This window comes from Cuculus canorus, chromosome 24 (genome assembly GCF_017976375.1).
Source record: "Cuculus canorus isolate bCucCan1 chromosome 24, bCucCan1.pri, whole genome shotgun sequence".
Classification (NCBI taxonomy): Eukaryota; Metazoa; Chordata; class Aves; order Cuculiformes; family Cuculidae; genus Cuculus; species Cuculus canorus.
The window spans coordinates 5,734,415-5,753,394 of NC_071424.1; the positions used below are offsets into that span (position 1 = coordinate 5,734,415).

General features: G+C 56.9%; 2 protein-coding genes across 8 annotated transcripts in view; both read right to left on the reverse strand.

Annotated features, from left to right (window-relative positions):
* The window catches only part of KCNC4 (potassium voltage-gated channel subfamily C member 4), a 39,367-nt gene extending 38,045 nt beyond the window's left edge, over positions 1-1,322 (reverse strand). Inside the window, exons 1-2 of one of the 7 annotated variants that reach the window (XM_054087555.1) lie at positions 1,159-1,317; positions 602-919 (exon numbers count right to left, since the gene is read on the reverse strand). The gene's annotated coding sequence lies outside the window, so the exon portion shown is untranslated. Of the gene's footprint in view, positions 1-601; positions 1,083-1,158 lie in introns of those variants that run through there. The other 6 variants (XM_054087553.1, XM_054087552.1, XM_054087554.1 and 3 more) reach the window with 6 other exon arrangements.
* Positions 1,323-6,546: 5,224 nt separating this feature from the next.
* LOC128854451 (uncharacterized) lies at positions 6,547-18,954 on the reverse strand. Its single transcript, XM_054087999.1, has 7 exons — positions 18,842-18,954; positions 11,955-12,005; positions 9,417-9,498; positions 8,790-8,857; positions 8,256-8,308; positions 7,549-7,661; positions 6,547-6,946 (listed from the first exon to the last, which is right to left on the reverse strand). The coding sequence occupies exons 1-7, from the start codon at positions 18,952-18,954 to the stop codon at positions 6,746-6,748; spliced, it is 681 nt and encodes a 226-aa protein (XP_053943974.1). The 3' UTR covers positions 6,547-6,745.
* Positions 18,955-18,980: the final 26 nt, after the last annotated feature.

Below are 18,980 nucleotides of genomic sequence, written 5' to 3' on the forward strand. Positions count from 1 at the left end.
CCTCCGGGCTGCGTGTGTGTCTGTGTGTCCCTGCACCCCGGTAATTGCAGCGCTAGGTGGGGGGAGAGGGGTGATGGGGGGGCTCTCCGGGTCCCTGCCAGGAGGGGGAGGGACGGATGCTGCCCCTCCACCTCCCTTCCCACTCCCCCCCTCAGCCGGGCTCTGCCTCCCCGCAGGGATGCGGTGCCGGAGGGGGGGGTGGGGGTGTTGCACCCCGGTTGTTGACTCTCCGGGCTGGGCTCGGTAACAGGGGGAGGCGGTGAGGGCTCCTCTGGAGGGGGAAGCGCTGCCGCCCGGGGATTTTATAAGGCTGGGAGCGAGCGGCGGGGTTACGGGAGCCGGCACCGCCCCACCGTGGGGCCGGGGACCCCCCCCCAGCCCCAGCGCCCAACCCCGCAGCCCCCCGAGCTGCCCTCCCTGCCGGCTGCGCTCCTGCATCCCCACATCCCCCCCTCCATCCCTCCTTCCATCCATCCCCGCATCTCTCTCTCCATCCATCCATCCATCCATCCATCCATCCATCCATCCATCCTCTCTCCCATCCCATACTTCCATCCCAGCCCCCCTCTCACCCCCCCACCCCCCCCAGGCACCGTCTCACCTCCCTGCGGAGCCAGAGGCGAAGGTGATGGTCTCAGGCGGTTCAGTGTCAGTGAGGAGTGAACCCCGGACACTCCAGCTCTGCTTCGCGCCACAGGGAAAATGCAGCCCAGAAGCTGCCTGCAGATCTGGAGCCAGCTCTTGGCAGAGGCTCGAGCAGATCCCATCCCTCCCTGACTCGCAATCCCTCACTCACCGAGGGGTGAGCAGAGACCGACCCCGAGCGCGGGCCATGGCTGGTGGGGAGCTGTGTGGCTGCAGGCAGACCTCCTCCTCTCCCACCGCCCTCCCTGAGCACCTCTCTGTCCTCCTTTGGCTCCTGTGTGAAAAAATAGCCCTTCCTCAGAGCTGTGGGCACCGAGGCTGGGACCCAGGGTGCCAACCACCCCAGCCCCAGGGGCCCTTCTCCTAACCCCCCTCCTTGGGGGGCTTGTCCATCCCTCCGGGTGCTCCTGATGCTCAGCCCTATCTCCTGGGGCTGGGGAGGAGGTGAAGAGCCGCGGTGCCCCAGGGGCTCAGCCTGTGCCCCACGCAAAGACCCGAGGGACCCCGTCTCACCAGCACTGGTTCCTCCTGCACTGGCGTCGCTGGTGCTGGGGTGGGGGTGCAGGCAGGTGCTTTGCGGTGAGAGGTGGGATCCAAGCCCGGTACAGCCTTCTTCCTGGGGACAGCGATTGGATAAAGTGTAGAGGGCGAGGGGACAGTGAGTGGGGGATGCTTCACCTCCCCGGGCTCTGTGGAGCGTCCCTCGCGGGGCCCCGGGGTCCCTCCTCACCCCCTGCCCGGGGTTGTCCCCTCGGGGACGTGCTTACCCCCTTACCAGGGGGCGTTGGGGGTGGCCGGGGCAACCACTGCACCCAAAATGCCACGAGGCATGGGAGCCACGCTGCACTCCTTACCACCAAGAAAGCCCTGCTCCAACTGCAACTGCAACTCAACAGCTTTCAGGGCCAGATCCTGAGCGGGTGGAGGCTGGCGTAGCTGCACACCCAAAGCTCCCGGGGCTGCACCAGCGGGAGAGTGTGGAGCCCGAGGGAAAACCGTGTTGGAAAAATTGAGCCTTGCCTCACCACCCAGGCATCAGCAGCTCAGCTCCTCATCATCGGTGATGCGAGTTTGGCCAGGAGGAAGGAATGCTGCGACCTGATGCTAATATTTCATCTGACGACTTTGATGCATGCCGGGGAGATGTTCATGCACCGGAGTGCGGCCGTTGTTGGGTCGGGAGGGGGTGGCCAGGCAGACAAATGGGTTGTATCTGGGGAAAGAAGAGATGTTTTTAGCCAGCAACACCCGCCCAAAGCTGTGTGCTCTCTAAATATGCCTTCAGATTTTTAATGTCCTGGGGGGGTGGGGGGGGAGAAAGAAAGAAAGAGAGAAAATAGAAAGAGCTTGATGAATAAGGGCCTTTTCAGAGCAAAAGGGTGTCACTTCTGCAGGGACCTCCTGCAAGGCTGAAGGCATCTCAGATAACATCGAGAGGAAGGATGAAAAGAAAAGCAGGACTTGGAAGATCTCAAGGAGGATCAGCTCCACCTTGGAAAGCCACAGCCCTTGGGTGGGTCCTGAGGACACAGGAAGGGGTCTCTGGTTCCCCTCTGCTGGTGTCTGTGCTCTCTCCCCCTGTCCCGACACAGCACTCTGGCCCAGCACCTCAGACACATCTCCAGCTTGGCACACTGGGACTGGCACAACAAGCCACGTGATGCTGGAAGGGCTGTGCAGCCTTAAGGAGAGGCTGGAGATGTGCTGGGATAATGCAGTGTCTCATCTGAAGAGGGACAGAGTTGGAAGGTGGGCTGCGTCTCACTTTACAGAGACATGACCCTGCTTCAGGGTAGAGGTGGAAAACCAACCTCTCCAGGTCCTTCCAGCCCAGGAGCCCATGAATAAAAAGATACACTGACCTCAACAACATTTAGATGCCTCAAACAAGGTCTCTGGCATCTTCCCTTCGTGCTGTTGGTAAGACAGATCCATTCCAGGCTGTGCGTGGTGGCATCCATGGCACTGCATGGTGCTCACGCTGCAGAGCACCTCCACAGGGAATGTACCCCGGTAACCTTTCAGTGTACTCTTGGAGGTGGGTCTTCCCAAAGAAGCTATTGCAAGCCCTGTGGAGGGTCCATCTCTGCTGTCCGCCTCTGCCAGGTGAAATTTGCAGCTGAAATTGCTCATCACCAGCTGAATACAGACATTTGGACTGTTCAGGCTGCATAGACAATGTTTGCAGCCCCATCCCTCCCCGACCTCTGCCTGGAAGGGGAGCCAGCTCATCCCCAGGGCTTTAAATTGAAAGGGGGAAGATTTAGATTAGGCATTAGGAATAAATTCTTCACATTGAGCACGGGGAGGCCCTGGCCCAGGGTGCCCAGAGCAGTGGTGGCTGCCCCATCCCTGGAGGGGTTCCAGGCCAGGTTGGATGGGACTTGGAGCCCCTGATCCAGTGGGAGGTGTCCCTGCCCATGGCAGGGGGTGGGACTGGATGGGCATAAGGTCTCTTCCAACCCCAACCATTCCATGATTCGATGATTCCATGGAGGGCTTGCACTCCCAAATTTCTCCGAAGGATGCAGGTGGCCAAGTCCCCGTGCTGCTGTCACACAGTGCCATCTTGTGGGTCTGCAACGCAGGCTGGAGCCAAGGCAAGGGGGTTAAACTAAGCAGTGGAGGGTGTCTCGGTCAAGTAGAGAATCTGGCTCCACCCGTGGCATCGCTGATGGAATTTTGCTCCATAAAAGCAATTTGAGGGTAGGAGGAGGTTAGGCTGGTGGGTGGCTGAGCAGGGATGATGGTGGTCATCATTTGTCTTCAGAATGACCAGGAGCATTTCAGGAGCTGGGGCTGTGCCTCAGCTTCCCCATCTTTAAGAGCTGAGATAACAGTCTCTGATTTTCTTTCCAAAGTGCTTAAGGAATCACAGGAAGATGTTGGCATTAGCAGCTCCACTATAGGGTTGTACCCACCCGGTGTACATACCCTCATCCAGGGCCTGTTTTCAGATGAGATACTCAAAAACCACTCCTCAATCCAACAGCACCAGCCTTCACGCCCCACCGGGCTCAGTGTCACAGGAAATTCAGTATTATTTTAAAAAGCATATATTTAGCTTAAATTTTACATTTGGGTCTGTTTCTCTGCATCATTTTCCTGGCACCACAGGGGCCAGAATTGCCCTTTGCAGCTGGTCTCCTTCATCTGGTTTGCATCAATCCCTTGGCACTGGGAGCTGGGATTGATTTTTTTGATGCAGCCCATGACACGGTTGGCCCTCTGGGCTGCGAGCACAGATTGCCGGCTGATCATAGCATCATAGAATCACCAGGTTGGAAAGGACCTACTGGATCGTTTACTCCAACCATTCCTATCAATCCCTAAACGATGTCCCTCAGCACCTCATCCACCCGTCCCTTAAACACCTCCAGGGAAGGCGACTCGACCACATCCCTGGGCAGCTGTTCCAGTGCCCGATGACCCTTTCTGTGAAACATTTTTTCCTGATGTCCAGCCTGAACCTCCCCTGGCGGAACCTGAAGCCATTCCCTCTTGTCCTGTCCCCTGTCACTGGGGAGAAGAGCCCAGCTCCCTCCTCTCCACAACCTCCTTTCAGGCAGTTGTAGAGAGTAATAAGGTCTCCCCTCAGCCTCCTCTTCTCAAGGCTCTCTCAGCCGCTCCTCGTCAGACGTTCTCCAGCCCCTCAGCAGCTTCGTTGCTCTTCTCTGGACACTCTCCAGAGCCTCAACATCCTTCTTGTGGTGAGGGGCCCAGAACTGAACACAGTACTCGAGGTGCGGTCTCACCAGTGCCGAGTACAGAGGGAGAATCCCCTCCCTGGCCCTGCTGGTCACACCGTGTCTGATCCAAGCCAAGATGTCATTGGCCTTCTTGGCCACCTGGGCCACCGCTGGCTCATGTTCAGTCCCTGTCAACCATTACCCCCAGGTCCTTCTCCTCCGGGCAGCTCTCCAGCCACTCTTCCCCCAGTCTGCAGCACTTCATAGGGTGGTTGTGCCCCAAGTGCAGGACCCGGCCTTTGGCCTTGTTGAACCTCATGCCATTACTGATGTCAAGCTTCTCATCAGTCAGCACCCTCGAGACCTTCTCTGCAGGGCTGCTCTCAGCCACATCACCCCTCATCCTCTGTTGAAACTGCTGATTGCCCTGACCCAGGTGTAAGACCTTGCACTTGGCCTTGTTGAACCTCATGAGGTTCTCACAGGCTCACTTCTCCAGCCTGTACAGGTCCCTCTGGATGACATCCCATCCTTCTGGGGTGGCAACTGCACCAGGCAGCTCTGGGGAGACCTAAGAGCAACCTTCCGGTACTTAAAGGGGGCCTACAAGGGAACAGGGAGGGGCTCTTTCTCAGGGAGTACAGGGAGAGAAAGAGGGATAATGGTTTTAAGAGGAAAGAGGGGAGATTTAGATTTGATATTAGCAAGAAATGTTCTCCTGTGAGGGTGGAGAAGCACTGGAACAGGTTGCCTAGAGAAGCTGTGGGTGCCCCATCCCTGGAAGTGTTCAAGGTCAGACGGGATGGGGCTAAGAGCAACCTGATCCCAAACCTGGGGACAGGACATGTGTCCCCACCTCTGGGCTGTGTCTGAGGACATGGTGCTGGCAGGCCGCTGCGCTGCCGGCTTGTCCCTGGGCCACCCCCAGCACAGAGGGCCCTCCTTTGTTTTATCCCCTTTCCTTCTCGCAGGCAGGGATACAGGATAGCCATCTGCAAAGCAAACCCTGCCAGACCTCTGCGTCTGGGAAGATCATGGAACACATCCTCCGAGAAGCTCTGCTAAAGCACATGGAGGACAGGGAGGTGATTAATGGCAGCCAGCACGGCTTCACCAGGGACAAGTCCTGTCTGACCAACCTAGTGGCTTTCTGCAATGGGGTAACCGCAGCAGTGCACAGCAGATAACCAATGGCTGTGATCTATCTGGACTCCTGTGAAGCCTTTGACACAGTCCTCCACAACATCCTTCTCTCTAAATTGGAGAGAGATGGATTTCGTAGACAGACTGTTCGGCAGATGAGAAATTGGTTGGATGACCATGTTCAGAGAGTAGTGGTCAACGGCTCAATGTCCAGATGGGGATCCGTGGTGTCCCTCATGGGTCCGTACTGGGACCGGTGCTGTTTAATATCTTCATCAATGATCTAGGCAGCAAGACTGAGAGCACTCTCAGCAAGTTTGCAGACGATGCCAAGCTCAGGGGCGCAGTCGCCACACCAGAAGTAGGGGATGTCATCCAGAGGGACCTGGACATTAAAAACCCGTCTGCCCCATCCTTGGAGGTGTTCAAGGCCAGGTAGGCTCTTCCTTCCCCAGATACAACCCATTTGTCTGCCTGGCCACCCCCTCCCGACCCAACAACGGCCGCACTCCGGTGCATGAACATCTCCCCAGCATCAAAGTCGTCAGATGAAATATTAGCATCGGGTCGCAGCATTCCTTCCTCCTGGCCAAACTCGCATCACCAATGATGAGGAGCTGAGCTGCCGATGCTGGTGCAGCCCCGGGTGCTTTGGGTGTGCAGCTACGCCAGCCTCCACCCGCTCAGGATGTGGCCCTGAAAGCTGTTGAGTTGCAGTTGCAGTTGGAGCAGGGCTTTCTTGGTGGTATAAGGAGTGCAGCGTGGCTCCCATGCCTTGTGGCATCCTGGCCGCACTGGAGTCCTCGAAGGTCGTCTACCCCATCTACATCCTGGACAGGACATTCCTGATGTCCGCCATGCACACTGGGAATCTGCGCTGGCACTTTCTGCTGCAGACCTTGGAGGATCTCCAGAAAAATTTGTGCCAGCTGGGCTCTTACTTGCTGGTTTATTCCCTCCCCGGCCAGGTCAGCGGCAAAACCTGGGCAGCTTTTAGTCCCAAACACCCCCACCCCAGGAAAAGGGAAAGGAGAGAAAGGGAGGCTTGCAGGTTGGAAGCAACGTTAAACCTGTTTTAATGGGACAGAAAGGAAGCAAGCAGAATCACAAAAAGCTTTGTGTACACACTACTCCAAGATTTTCCAGTTCTAATCCCATGCAATGCCCATCCATGGGGGTGTTCCAGGTTGGGTAGGGCCAGCCGATCCAGGGCGGGGTGTCCTTGCCCATGGTGTGGGAATTGGAACTGCATGGGCTTTGTGGTCTTTTCACCAGGGCCAGAGACTTCCTCGACACTTCCTCCCACAACTTCCACAGTCTTCACAGGAGGGATCAATGGTCACAGGCACAGAAGCATCTTTAGAGTCAAGGCGCATGGAGAGGTGCGTCTGTCCATCTCCTCTCAAGGTGATGGTCACCTGGCCCTGATGGCCTTGGACATGCCCGTGGAATCCTGGAGAATCATCACCCTGCAAGCAGAACAGGAGAGCAATGCAGTGTGAGAGAGCGTTGGGGCCAACGCAACCGCTCACCAAGCCTGAGCTCTGGGCACCCGTGTGCCTGGGGGGGGTCGATTTCAGCTGGAAAATGAGGTGCCGTGAAGAAATGGAGAGAAGCCAGAGGCCTTCCCTGCATGACCCAGGGGCCGCTCAGTATTGTCGAGGAGAATGCGAACCCATCCCAGACAGGGGCCAGCAGAGCCGCATCTCTGCCCAGGGACTCTGCAGGGACCCCCATCACCTGCCTCCCACCCCTGAAAAGGCGCTGTTAGGGAGGAGTGTGGGAGCAAAGACCGTGGGGAGAAAGTCTGTCACCCAGCTGGGGCGGAGGATGTGGGCAAGGTGGGGCAGAGGATGCAGACAAGATGCATCAGTTTGGCTCCGTTCCCCTCTGGAGAGGAACCAGAGATTTCTAGCAAGCTCAGTCCTGGGTTCGAACTTTGCTTTCAGGAACCTGATCCAGACTCGCCGCTTGAGCAGCACTGCTGCCCCGAGGGGAGAGCCCCTAAGGTCTGTTCCCAGCTCTGAAGGAAACAGAGGGAAACTTCTGAGAGGATTTTCTGGTAGGATACCTGCACATCAGGATCACCACGGCGGGCAGCACGGAAGGTCTGGAAAAACCTGGACATCCAATTCTGCTGGTAGCCAGAGATCTCATAATTAATTGCTGTGTCGGTGGTGGCACCTGTAAGGGCAGGAGAGCAGGGGACTGCAAGAGGTCCCAGACTGGGAGGACTTGGTGCTCGCACACTGCTTGTGCCAGCTGAGGGCAGGACTGCGAGAGAGGCTGAGAGCACCGTTCCGGCCCAGCCTTGCTCTTGGAGCCCACGGAGCATTCCAGCTCCCCCACTTTGGAGAGCAGTGCCTGGAGCACAGGCTCCTTTGGGGAACGCTGCAGAAAAGAGGAGGGCAGGGAGATTGGGCTGCTTGTGTCCATACCAGAGCTTTTCAGGTCCCGCTGGAGCTCAGTGTGGGTTGCCAAAGTCGTGCTGGGTGCTGCCTGGTTCGGTTCCTGGGAACACGGTAGAGGCACACAGAAAAGGAGCACATTAATGGGCAGTTCAGTGTGCTACCAGCGCCCAGAGAGGCCGAGGGTCCGTGTCAGAAAGGCAGGATAAGCCCTGTCCACAGAGCTGCAAGACCCTGCTGCTCAGCCAGGCACGGGGGCAAAGGCTGGGGTGCTGCGGCCACCCCCCCATCATCCCCAAGGAACGCTTTCCCGGGGCTGCTGCAGCAGCGCTCCCTCGCAGGACGTGCCGGCCCCACCACAGTCACCCACCTCTGTCTGTCTCCGCGTTCCTGACGTGCACCAGGTCCAGCCAAAAAGAATAGCTGCAATAGAACCAAAAGGCATTGATCGGAGCGGGGTGGCCAGCGATCCCGGCAGGTGCAGTCTCCTGGCCATTCCAGGGGTGGAGGGGACCAGGCTGGGGTCTCCAGGCGTGCTCGGTGCCCCGCAGCCCTGCCCCGTTCCCCCTCAGTGCTTCAGGGAGCCCCCAGACCAGGCTCCATGGGCTGGGAGAGGCACCTCTCCATCGCTCCCCCTGCACGGCTCTCCTCTCCGGCAATCCCCAGTTCAGGCTTGGGAATAGCTGCGCTCGTCTCCCGCCAACGGAGCGAGCCACTTGCTCCCATGGCTGGAGTAGCACCTCGGCCAGGACGCTGCTGGTCTGACTTGGAGGCCAAAAGCCAGTGCCGGGCATGGGCGTGCTCAGGAAGCACTTGGGCCACGTCCTGGCCCCAAAGGAAAGCTGGAAGCTGGCATGCAGCACAGCTGGGCTGTCGCCTTCCCAGGTTTGTCAGGAAAACTCACCGAGAAATAACAGGAGTGCCACAAGCAGGATTTTCGAGAGCTGCTCTCGCTGCAGCACTGTCTCTTTCCTGGAAAAGAGGGAGTCCGGTGGCTGTCAAGGGCCCAAATCTCGGGTAAAGCCTTTCCAGGTGCATTTCCCTCCTGGGCCTGAAAAACTGCTGCTGGCAGTGAGGTGACAGAGCAGCATCCAGGAGGAACAGGATTCCTCTCCACACCATTCAACACTGCCAGCAGCTCTTCCCCAAAGGAAGGGCTTCAGGAGCACCTTCCAAAAGGAAAGGAAGGGAAATCTATCGGGGAAGGGAAGGGAAGGGAAGAGGTGGAGCAAATGAAGGCTTCTTTGCCACAGCCTCTCTGGTGCAGCCCTTGCTCTCTCTTTGGCTGGAAAGCAGGTCTGTTCTCCCTTGATGTCACAGAGATCTCACACGTGGGAGTGTGTCTGCTGAGGGGCTTTGCTCTTGGCTCTCCCAGGGAACGGCCCCAGCACGAGCCGTGCCCGCGCTTCAGCGCCTGAGCGGGAGCCCCGGGCTGCTGTCGGGAGAACACCTCCTGCTCTCCCCTGGGCTTCCATTAGCCCTCAGACATCCCTGTTGTCACCCACCCACAGCGGGAATGGATCGTACGTACACGGCAAAGAAGCTGTTCCTCAGGCGGCTCATGAGGGAGGTGAGGGCACGGGCCACTTGGTCCCCGATGCTGCAGGCTGGCCCTGGGCAAGGAAACCAGAGCAAAGTGAGTCCCATCTCCTGAGGTCTCTTCTCCAGGAAGCTCCCTGGAAGCGGGGAGGCGAGCCCCGAGGGACACTCTCCCGCCGCGGGGCCTGGAGCGGGGCAGCCTGCCCTTCTGCTGCCCCTTGGGCCACGCGGCCGGAGCTCAGGCTCAGCACAGCTCCCCAGGGTCACCCCTGAGGACTTCACAGCCAGCAGCGGGGCTGAGCTTACCTTCCTGGCCCTCGGGGGCGTTTTCCTGCTCCCGTCGATCAACAGTTTTGGGGCGCATGATCTCCATTTCCAAGTGAATGTTTCTGGGGGAGGAAAAAGGCACATTCTGTTTGTTCCCCAGCTCCGGGCTGTGGGAGCCGAGGCGGCACGAGCAGCCAGAGTGGATGCTCTTGCCAGAGCCTGGGCCGTCCCGGCAGCAGCCAGAGAGCAGCAGCCTGGGAGCTTCCAAGGCTCCCCGTTCTCCTTCCCTCATCCCTGGCTTCCCGGGAGCCCCCGCTGCCCCCGGCTTTGGGCCAGCAGAGCAAGCCCGGCTGGCAGCACAGCCCCAGCCCCTCCCAAGGGGGACTTGGCCACCCCAGGCCTTTGCTCCACAACCCCGACGGTCGCTTCCCGCTGCTCTGCACCCCACAGAGCAGCTTCGGCCACAGCCCTGCTCCCAAACCAAGCCCACACCCCACGCAGGAGCTCCCTGCTTCCTACCCATTGCGCTTCCTGCTCCGCAAATAATACAGCCATTGCCCCTGGGACCTGCTCCAAGGAGCCTTTCTCCTTGCCATTGCCTTCAGTTTGGGCTCCCTGAACACACAGTGTGGCTCTGGGAAGGCACAGTCGGATAGAAAAGCCAGCGAGATCCAGTGCACGCTGCACGTCTGCCCTGGGCAACAGTGCCACGGCAGTGTGAGGGCGGCTGCCCCGCGCATCCAAAGGTGATGGGCGGCCAGCTGGGACATCACAGTGGTGATTGTGACATCACATGGGAAGAGCCTATTTGCTCCCCGGGGGGAGCAGAGCTGCACTGGGAGCCCCTGCCCGTGGGACCCTTGAACCCAGCCCCGCTCCTGTTCCGGCTCTGCCTGTGTTGCACCAGCAAGGGAAACCCAGAGAGTTTCTATCACATGAGCAGAATCAAATCCCTCCATTCCTATACTCTGAGTGACGGGTGACAGGAGAGGGGGGAACAGCCTCAAGCTGCGCCAGGGCAGGCTCAGATTGGACACGAGCGACAAATTTTTCACTGACAGGGTAATCAGGCACCGTCGGAGGCTGCCCAGGGAGGTGGTGGAGTCCCCAACCCTAGAGGGGTTTAAAAGACGGGTAGATGAGGTACTTAAGGACATGTTTTAGTGGCAGACAGGTATGGTTGCATTCGTTGATCTCAGAGGTGTTTTCCAAGCTGGTGAATCTATGATTCTATATGAAAATGTCAATCTTTTGTGATTTCTTGACTTCATAAAAGAGACGTTGGAAGGAGTGAGGTCTGTGTCCTTCTGAATCTCTGCCTAAGTATTAATTACCTTAACCAGTTGAATAGGAATGAATTTTCATCAAGTTCACTGTGTAGAAAGGTTTTCACAGAGGAGCTGATTGTTTCCCTGTCTTTGACCCTGATCTGAGTCCCAGAATGCCCTCAGCACAGCGCGTGGGCTCACCTCGGGACAGATGTGGAAAAACAGGGGAATGAAGCAGGACTCGAGCCTGGGAAGAGTGGGAAGCTTTTCCCAGCAAGCTCCAACCCAAAGCCTGCAAGGACAGCGAGGAGCACATCAGCGGGAAGCTGGAGCCCCTGCTTTCCTGGAGCCCCTGTTGGGGCCAGAAAGCTGTTGGGCCTTTCCAGAGCCTTCTCTTCTCCAGGCTGGACCCCCCCAGTTCTCCCAGCTCCTCCTCCTACGGGAGGGGCTCCAGCCCTCAGATCATCTTGGTGGCCTCCTTCTCCCTGGGATCAGGACAGGCTGAGAGTTGGGCCTGTCCAGCCTGGAGCAGAGAGGGCTGCGGGGAGACCTTAGAGCAGCTTCCAGTGCTGCCAGGGGCTCCAGGAAGGCTGGGGAGGGGCTCTTGATCGAGGGGTGCAGGGACAGGCGAGGGGGAACAAGGTTAAGCTGAAAGAGGGGAGATTTAGAGCTTAGGAAGAAACGCATTCCTGTACGGGTGGGGAGGCCCTGGCCCTGGTTGCTCAGAGACATTGTGGCTGCCCCATCCCTGGAGGTGTTCCAGGTTGGGTAGGGCCAGCCGATCCAGGAGGAGGTGTCCTTGCCCATGGTGTGGGAATTGGAACTGCATGGGCTTTGTGGTCTTTTCACCAGGGCCAGAGACTTGCCCGACACTTCCTCCCGCAACTTCCACAGTCTCCACAGGAGGCATCAATGGTCACAGGCACAGAAGCATCTTTAGAGTCAAGGTGCATGGAGAGGTGCGTCTGTCCATTTCCTCTCAAGGTGATGATCACCTGGCCCTGATGGCCTTGGACATGCCCGTGGAATCCTGGAGAATCATCACCCTGCAAGCAGAACAGGAGAGCAATGCAGTGTGAGAGAGCGTTGGGGCCAACGCAACCGCTCACCAAGCCTGAGCTCTGGGCACCCGTGTGCCTGGGGGGGGTCGATTTCAGCTGGAAAATGAGGTGCCGTGAAGAAATGGAGAGAAGCCAGAGGCCTTCCCTGCATGACCCAGGGGCTGCTCAGTATTGCCGAGGAGAATGCGAACCCATCCCAGACAGGGGCCAGCAGAGCCGCGTCTCTGCCCAGGGGCTCTGCAGGGACCCCCATCACCTGCCTCCCAGCCCTGAAAAGGCACTGTTAGGGAGGAGTGTGGGAGCAAAGACCGTGGGGAGAAAGTCTGTCACCCAGCTGGGGCGGAGGATGTGGGCAAGGTGGGGCAGAGGATGCAGACAAGATGGGGCAGGGTAAGCACATCCTTTCTGTGGCTCCAAGCTGAACAAGCTGTTGCCGGACTCCCTCAAGGGAATACAAAGTCTTGGGTGGTAGTGCGTTTATCTCCAGCTGATAACAACTATGATGAAACCCTCAGCACTTTGCACTACGCTAATCGAGTAATCGTGTGCCTGTGCACACTTTCACGTGTGTACAGAGGTTTAATAGAAGAGTTCAGTCATACAAGGTTCATAGAAAGTTCAGGTCCTAACCGTCTCAGTTCATAGAATTTTCTGGTAATAGAGAAGTTGAGTCACAGAATCATGAGAGTTTATCTATGTAATGCAAAGGTCTGTTCATAGAAGGGTCAGGTCATAGAAGACTCTTAGAAGAGTCAGCTTATAGAAGCATCGGGTAATAGAAGGGAAGAGTCATGTATTATTTGGATCATAGATGCTTTGGGTCACGGAGGAGTCAGGTTACTGAAGAGTCCATACATAGAGGAGTTGCTAGCGCTGAGGGCTGCTGCTTGTTAGTTTCTTCAGCTGGGCGCGTTTTCACTGCAAACCGCAAATAAAAGTACGCTGTAGTGGAGATTCTTCATTGGTGCAAAGCTGCAAAGCGCAAACAGAAGAGTGCTGCTGTTGAGATTCTTCATTTGTGACTGCAAGGTGCCCAGAAAAAGCTGTCACTGTATCTGCCACAGAGAATCTGCTTGCTCCGACTGCTCCTGCTTGTCACTTCTCTGGTTGCCCTTAATAGCAATGTGCACAGCAGGAATAGGAGAATTCTTAAGTATGGGTAGGTCATCGATGATAAGAATATGCCAAAAAAACCTCCCTGTTACAAAACCGGAAACCTTCCCCAAGAGCAGCTAAAAGGAAGCTGTTAGCGCTGAGTGTCGCTGCTTGTTAGTTCCTTCTCCTGGTAGGGTTTTCACTGCAAATTGTAAATGGCAAATAGAAGAACTCTGTAGGTTCGATTCCTCATCTGATCCTCCACAGTGCACAGCAAAACCTTCATCTGATCTGCCACAGTGAAGCTACGTGCCCCGATTGCTCCTGCTTGTCAGTCACTTTTCTTGTTGCTCTTTCACTACAACATGCGCAGCAGGAATTGGATTCCCACTAACTCCAATAGCTGCATTACGACCCTACTGACTCCAGTAGCTGCACTGGGACTTCACTGACTCCAGAAGTTGCACTGGGATCCCATTTACTCCAGTAGCTGCATTAGGATCCCACAGACTCCAGGAGCTGCAGTGGGACACCACTGACTCCATTAGCTGCAGTGGGATCTCGTTGACCCCAGTAGCTGCAGTGGGATCCTGTTCACTGGGGTCCCACTGATACCAGCAGCTGTATTGGGACCCCACTGACTCGGGTAGCTGCATTGGGGCTGCACTGACTCAAGAGGCTGCACAGGGATCCCATTGACTCGAGCAGCTGCACCGGAATACAACTAATTCCAGTATCTACATGGGGATGCCAAGCACTCCAGTATTTGGACTCCACTGACTCCAATAGCTGCACAGGGTTTCCACTGACTCCAGTAGCTGCACTGGGATCCCACTGACTCCAGTACCTGCACTGGATCACTATTGACTCCAGAAGCTGTATTGTGTCTCCACTGACTCCAGCAGCTTAACAAGGTTCCAGCTACTCCAGTAGCTGCACTGGGATCCCACTGACTCCAGTAGCTGCACTGGGAACCCTCAGACTCCGGTAGCACTATTGAGACTGCACCGACGTCAGTAGAACCACTGGGATCCCACTCACTCCAGTACCTGCTTTGGGACCTATCTGACACCAGTAGCTGAATTGGACCCCACTGACTCTAGTAGCTACGCTGGGATCCCACTGACTCCATTGGCTGCATTGGGATGCAAGTGCATCCACTACCTTAATTTGGACCCCAAATATTCCAGTAACTGCACTGGGATGCCACTCACTCCAGTAGCTGCATTAGGACCCAACTGACTCCAGTAGCTGCACAGGGTTCCCACTGATCCCAGTAGGTCCACTGGGACCCAGTCACTCCAGTATCTGCGTTGGGACCTTTCTGACACCAGTAGCTGAATAGGGATCCCTCTCACTCCAGTATCTACATTGGAACCCCACTGACACCAGCAGCTGACTTGGGACTGCACTTGATTCCAGGAGGTGCACCAGAATCCAAGAGTATTGAGAGCCCAGTTACTCCAGCAGCTGCATTGGTCTCCACTCACTCCAGGAGCTGCATTGGGACCTCAATGACAGCAGTAGCTGCATTTGGACCCCACTGACTCCAGTAACTGCAATGGTATATTTCTCATTCCAGCAGCTGCATTACGATCCCAGTGACTGCAGTAGGTGCACTGGGATCCCAGTGACTCCAGTAGTTGCGCTGGGACCTCAATGACAGCAGTAGCTGCACATTGTTTCCACTGACTCCAGTAGCTGCACTGGGACCACAGAGACTCCAGTAGCTGCACTGGGATCCCACTCACTTCACTTCAGTAGCTGCAATGGGGCCCCGTTGACTCCAGAGGCTTCACTGTTTCCTCTCTGACTCTCGTGGCTGAACAGGGATCACCCTCCAGTAGCTGCAATGGGAACCCACTGACTTCAGTACCTGCCTAGGGACCCGACTGACTCCAGTAGTAAATTGGATACCCCTTGACTCCAGAAGCTGCATAGGGCACGCTCTGACTACAGTAGCTGAATTGGGACCCTCTTAACTCCAGGAGCTGCACCAGGATCCCACTGACTCCAGCAGCTGTGTTGAGAATCCACTGACACGAGTAGCTGCATTGGGACCCAACTGACTACAGCAGAAGCATTGGGACTCCACTAAATTCATTATCTGCACTAGAATCCCACTGATACCAGTAGATGCATTAGGACTCCACAGACTCTAGCTAGCATTTGTATTGGGATCCCACTTACTCCAGTAGCTGAACTGGGATCCCACTCATTACAGTAGCTGCACTGGCATCCCACTGACTCCAGTAGCTGCAGTGGGACACGACCATCTCTAGTAGCTGCACTGGGACCCCACACACTCCAGTAGCTGCATTGGGACCCAACTCACTCAACAGCAGTACTGAGGTCCCATGGTCTCCAGCAGCTGTGTAGGGACCTCACTGGCCCCAGTAGAACCACAGCACTCCAGTATCTGCATTGGGAACCCACTGACACCAGTAGCTTAATTGGAACCCCACTGACTCCGGTAGGTAGCTACACTGGGGTCCCGCTCACACCAGTAGCTGCATTGGGATCCCAGTGAGCCCAGTAGCTGTAGTGGGAGCATGGTAATTTCAGTAGCTGCATTAGGACTCCACTGACCCAAGTAGCTGCACTGGGATCCCACTGACTCCAGTAGCTGTATTGGAACCTGACTGACTCCAGTATCTGCACCAAGATCTCAGTGACTCCAGTAGCTGTAGTGGGATTCCACGGACTTCAGTAGCTGTATCGGGACCACACTGACTCAGGTAGCTGCACAGGATCTCACCGACTCCAGTAACCTCAGTGGGATCTCAATGACTCCAAGGCTGAATTGGGATCCAACTGAATCCAGTAGCTGCACTGGGATCCCAGTGAGTCCAGTAGCAGTATTGTGAGCCCAGTAACTTGAGTAGCTGCATTACGACTTTAATGACTCCAGTAGCTTCACTGGGATCCCAGTGACTCCATTAGCTATACTGTGACCCCACCTACTCCAGTAGCTGCATTGGGACCCCAGTTACATCAGCACATCCACTTACTCCAGTAGCTAAAGTGGGACAGAACTGACTCCAGTAGCTGCACTGGGATCCCATTAACTCTAGTAGCTGCGTTGGGACCTCACTGCTTTTGGGACCCTTCTAGGGATCCCCAGAACCCCTCTATGACCCCCCAGGACCCCTCTAGAGCCTGTCAAAACAATTTTAGGGACTCCCAGGACCACTCTAAGACCCCCAGGACCCCTTCTAGAGCCTGCCAGAGCCCCTCTGGGGACACACAGAACCCCCCTAGGGACCTCAAGGACCCCCCTAGGGACTCCTCTAGGGATCCCCAGGAGCCCTCAAGGACCCAGAGAACCCCCCTAGAGCCCCTCAGACCGATATTGGACCCTCCAGGACGCCTTTAGGGCCTCACAGAATGCCTCTAGGGAATGCCAGGATCCCTCTAGGGTCCCCAAGGACCACTCTAGAGCCCTCCAGGACCTCTTTAGAGACCAACAGGATATCTCTAGGACCCCCCAGGACCCCTCTATGGACCCTCATGACCCCTCTATGGACCCCAGGACCCCTTTAGGGACCACCAGGACCCCTCTAATGCCCCCCCGAGCCCCTCTAGGGACCCCCAGGACCCCTCTAGGGACCCTCATGACCCCTCTAGGGTCCACCAGAACTCTTCTAGGGACCCCCAGGACTCCCTTTGAGATGCCCAGGACTCCTCTAGGGATCCCCAGGATCCCTTCAGGGACACTCAGGACCCATCTAGGGACACCCAGGACGCAGCTGGGGACCCCCAGGAATCCTTTAGGGACCCCTCTTGAGCCCGCCGGGATCACTCTAAAACCCCAGGACCCTACTAGAGCCGCCCAGGAACCCTCTAGAGACCCCAAGGACCCCTCAAGACACCCCCTTTGGGATGCACAGGACTCCTTTAGGGATCGCCAGAACCTATCTAGAACCCCAGGGCCCCTCTATAGCCCCTGAAGACCCCTGTAAAGACCCCCCAGGACCCCTTTAGGAACCCCCAGCAACTATCTAGAACCTTGTAAGAGGATGAGAGGGGTGGGTCATAATTGGAGCTCCTTCTCAGCTGGTCTGAGACCCCCACGATGTCAACATAATATCATGGATCCAATCCCTCTGAGCACCGGAGCGTCTGCAAAAACTTCACCTGCAGCAACCTCGTCGAAACATCTCAAACAAATTTGTCACTGAACTCCAAACAACTCATATAGGCCCTCACAAACCCTTACAGGATGCTAATATGGGTCTAGACTTAAGCTTGTATTTTTGACTTAGAAGTGTAACATTATAGGTAATAAACTGTTCAAATGCAGTTCTGGATCCTACTCTGTCTCCCTCGGTGTGTGACAGGGACCCCCAGGACCCTTCTAAAGCCACCCAGGCCCCCTCTAGGAACACTCAGGACCCCTCTAGGGACTTGAGCACTCCTCCAGCACCCCAGGACACATTTAGGGGCCCCCAGGACCCCTTTAAGATGCCCAGGACCCCTTTACCTGCCCCTAGAACCTCTCTACAACTCCCAGGACCTCATCAGCAACTCCCACAACCCCTCCAGGGCTCCCCAGGACCCCTCTAGGACCCCTCTCTAGCCCCCAAGGACACCTCTAGGACCCCAAGTGCCCTTAAAGGCCCCACACAGATCCCTCTAGAGCCACCCAGGACCCCTCTAGGAACCCTCAGAACCTACCTAGGGACCCCCAAGAACCCTTTAAGGACACCCAGGACCCCTCTTGAGGCCCCCAGGACACCCATATGGACCCCCAGGACCCTTCTAGAGCCCCTCAGAACCTCTCTAGGGAACCCCAGGACCCTTTTATCTACTCCCAGAACCCCTCTAGGACCCCCAAGACCCTTCTAGAGCCCCCCCGCATCCCTCTAAGGACCCCCAGATCACCTCTACGGACCCCAAGGACCTCTCTAGAGCCACCCAAGACCTCTCTGGGCCCTCCCAAGACCCCCTCCCCTTAGGGACCTCCAGGAACCCTCTAGAGCACCCCCCGCCCCTCCAGCCCACTCTAGGAACCCCCAGTACTCCTCTTGGACCCCCAGGACCTCTCTAGGGACCTCTAGGACTCCTCTAGGGATCCCAAGGACCACTCCAGGGACCTCCAGGACCCCCCAAGACCCCTGTAGGGCTCACCCAGGCCTCCCTTTGGGACCCCCAGGACTTCTCTAGGAACCCTCAGGACCCCTTTAGAATGCCCAGGATCCCTTTACCTACCAAAGATCCCCTCTAGGACCCACATGACCCCTCTAGAGACCTCCAGGACACCTCTAGGACCCTCAGGACCGCTCTAGAGACCCCTCCGGACTCCTGTAGTGACCCCCATCTTTGTAGTGCTGCCTCATTAGCACTAGCGAGGAGGGATAGAGGCCAGCAGAGTGAGCGCCGGGCGTGGCGACATCACGGGGCTGAGCGCATGACTCCCACACTGGCGGACGGGAGCCTTGTGCACCCACAGCCACTACCCCAAACCCCCACCAAGGCAAAAGCCAAGGGGGAGGGGTGTCCAGGGTGGCAGCAGTGCAGGTTGGGGACCCCCATGTTAGTGGTGGGCAGACTGGTGCACCCACAACCGCCCTTCCCAGCACTCAGGGGGTACTCAAGGTGCCACTAAAGCACTTTATTGTCTTGGAGGGCTTCACGCCCACCCCACCACACAATGGAGGTTGCTGGGGGGGGTCAGGTCATGACCCTCTCCTACATCTCCCCTCGCCTCAATGCTGGGCCCCTACTCCTTCTTGTTGCCCCACTTGGCCATCTTGTTGTTGATAGGCATCTTCAGGAAGCGAGGCGACTTCATGTAGGCAGCCACCTTCTCCAGGGCCTGAGGAGGCAAGGAGGACATCAGGAACCCGTCCCACCAGGGCACCC

Excerpts from the sequence above, each read along its gene's own strand:
- LOC128854451 (XM_054087999.1), bottom strand. The coding sequence starts at position 18,954 with ATGTCCTCCTTGCCTCCTCAGGCCCTGGAGAAGGTGGCTGCCTACATG. Across the intron at positions 9,499-11,954 it reads TCCAAGGCCATCAGGGCCAG|GGCCAGCCTGCAGCATCGGG; the intron begins GTGATCATCACC and ends TTCCTTGCCCAG. Across the intron at positions 6,947-7,548 it reads GTGGTGATCCTGATGTGCAG|GGTGATGATTCTCCAGGATT; the intron begins GTATCCTACCAG and ends TTCTGCTTGCAG.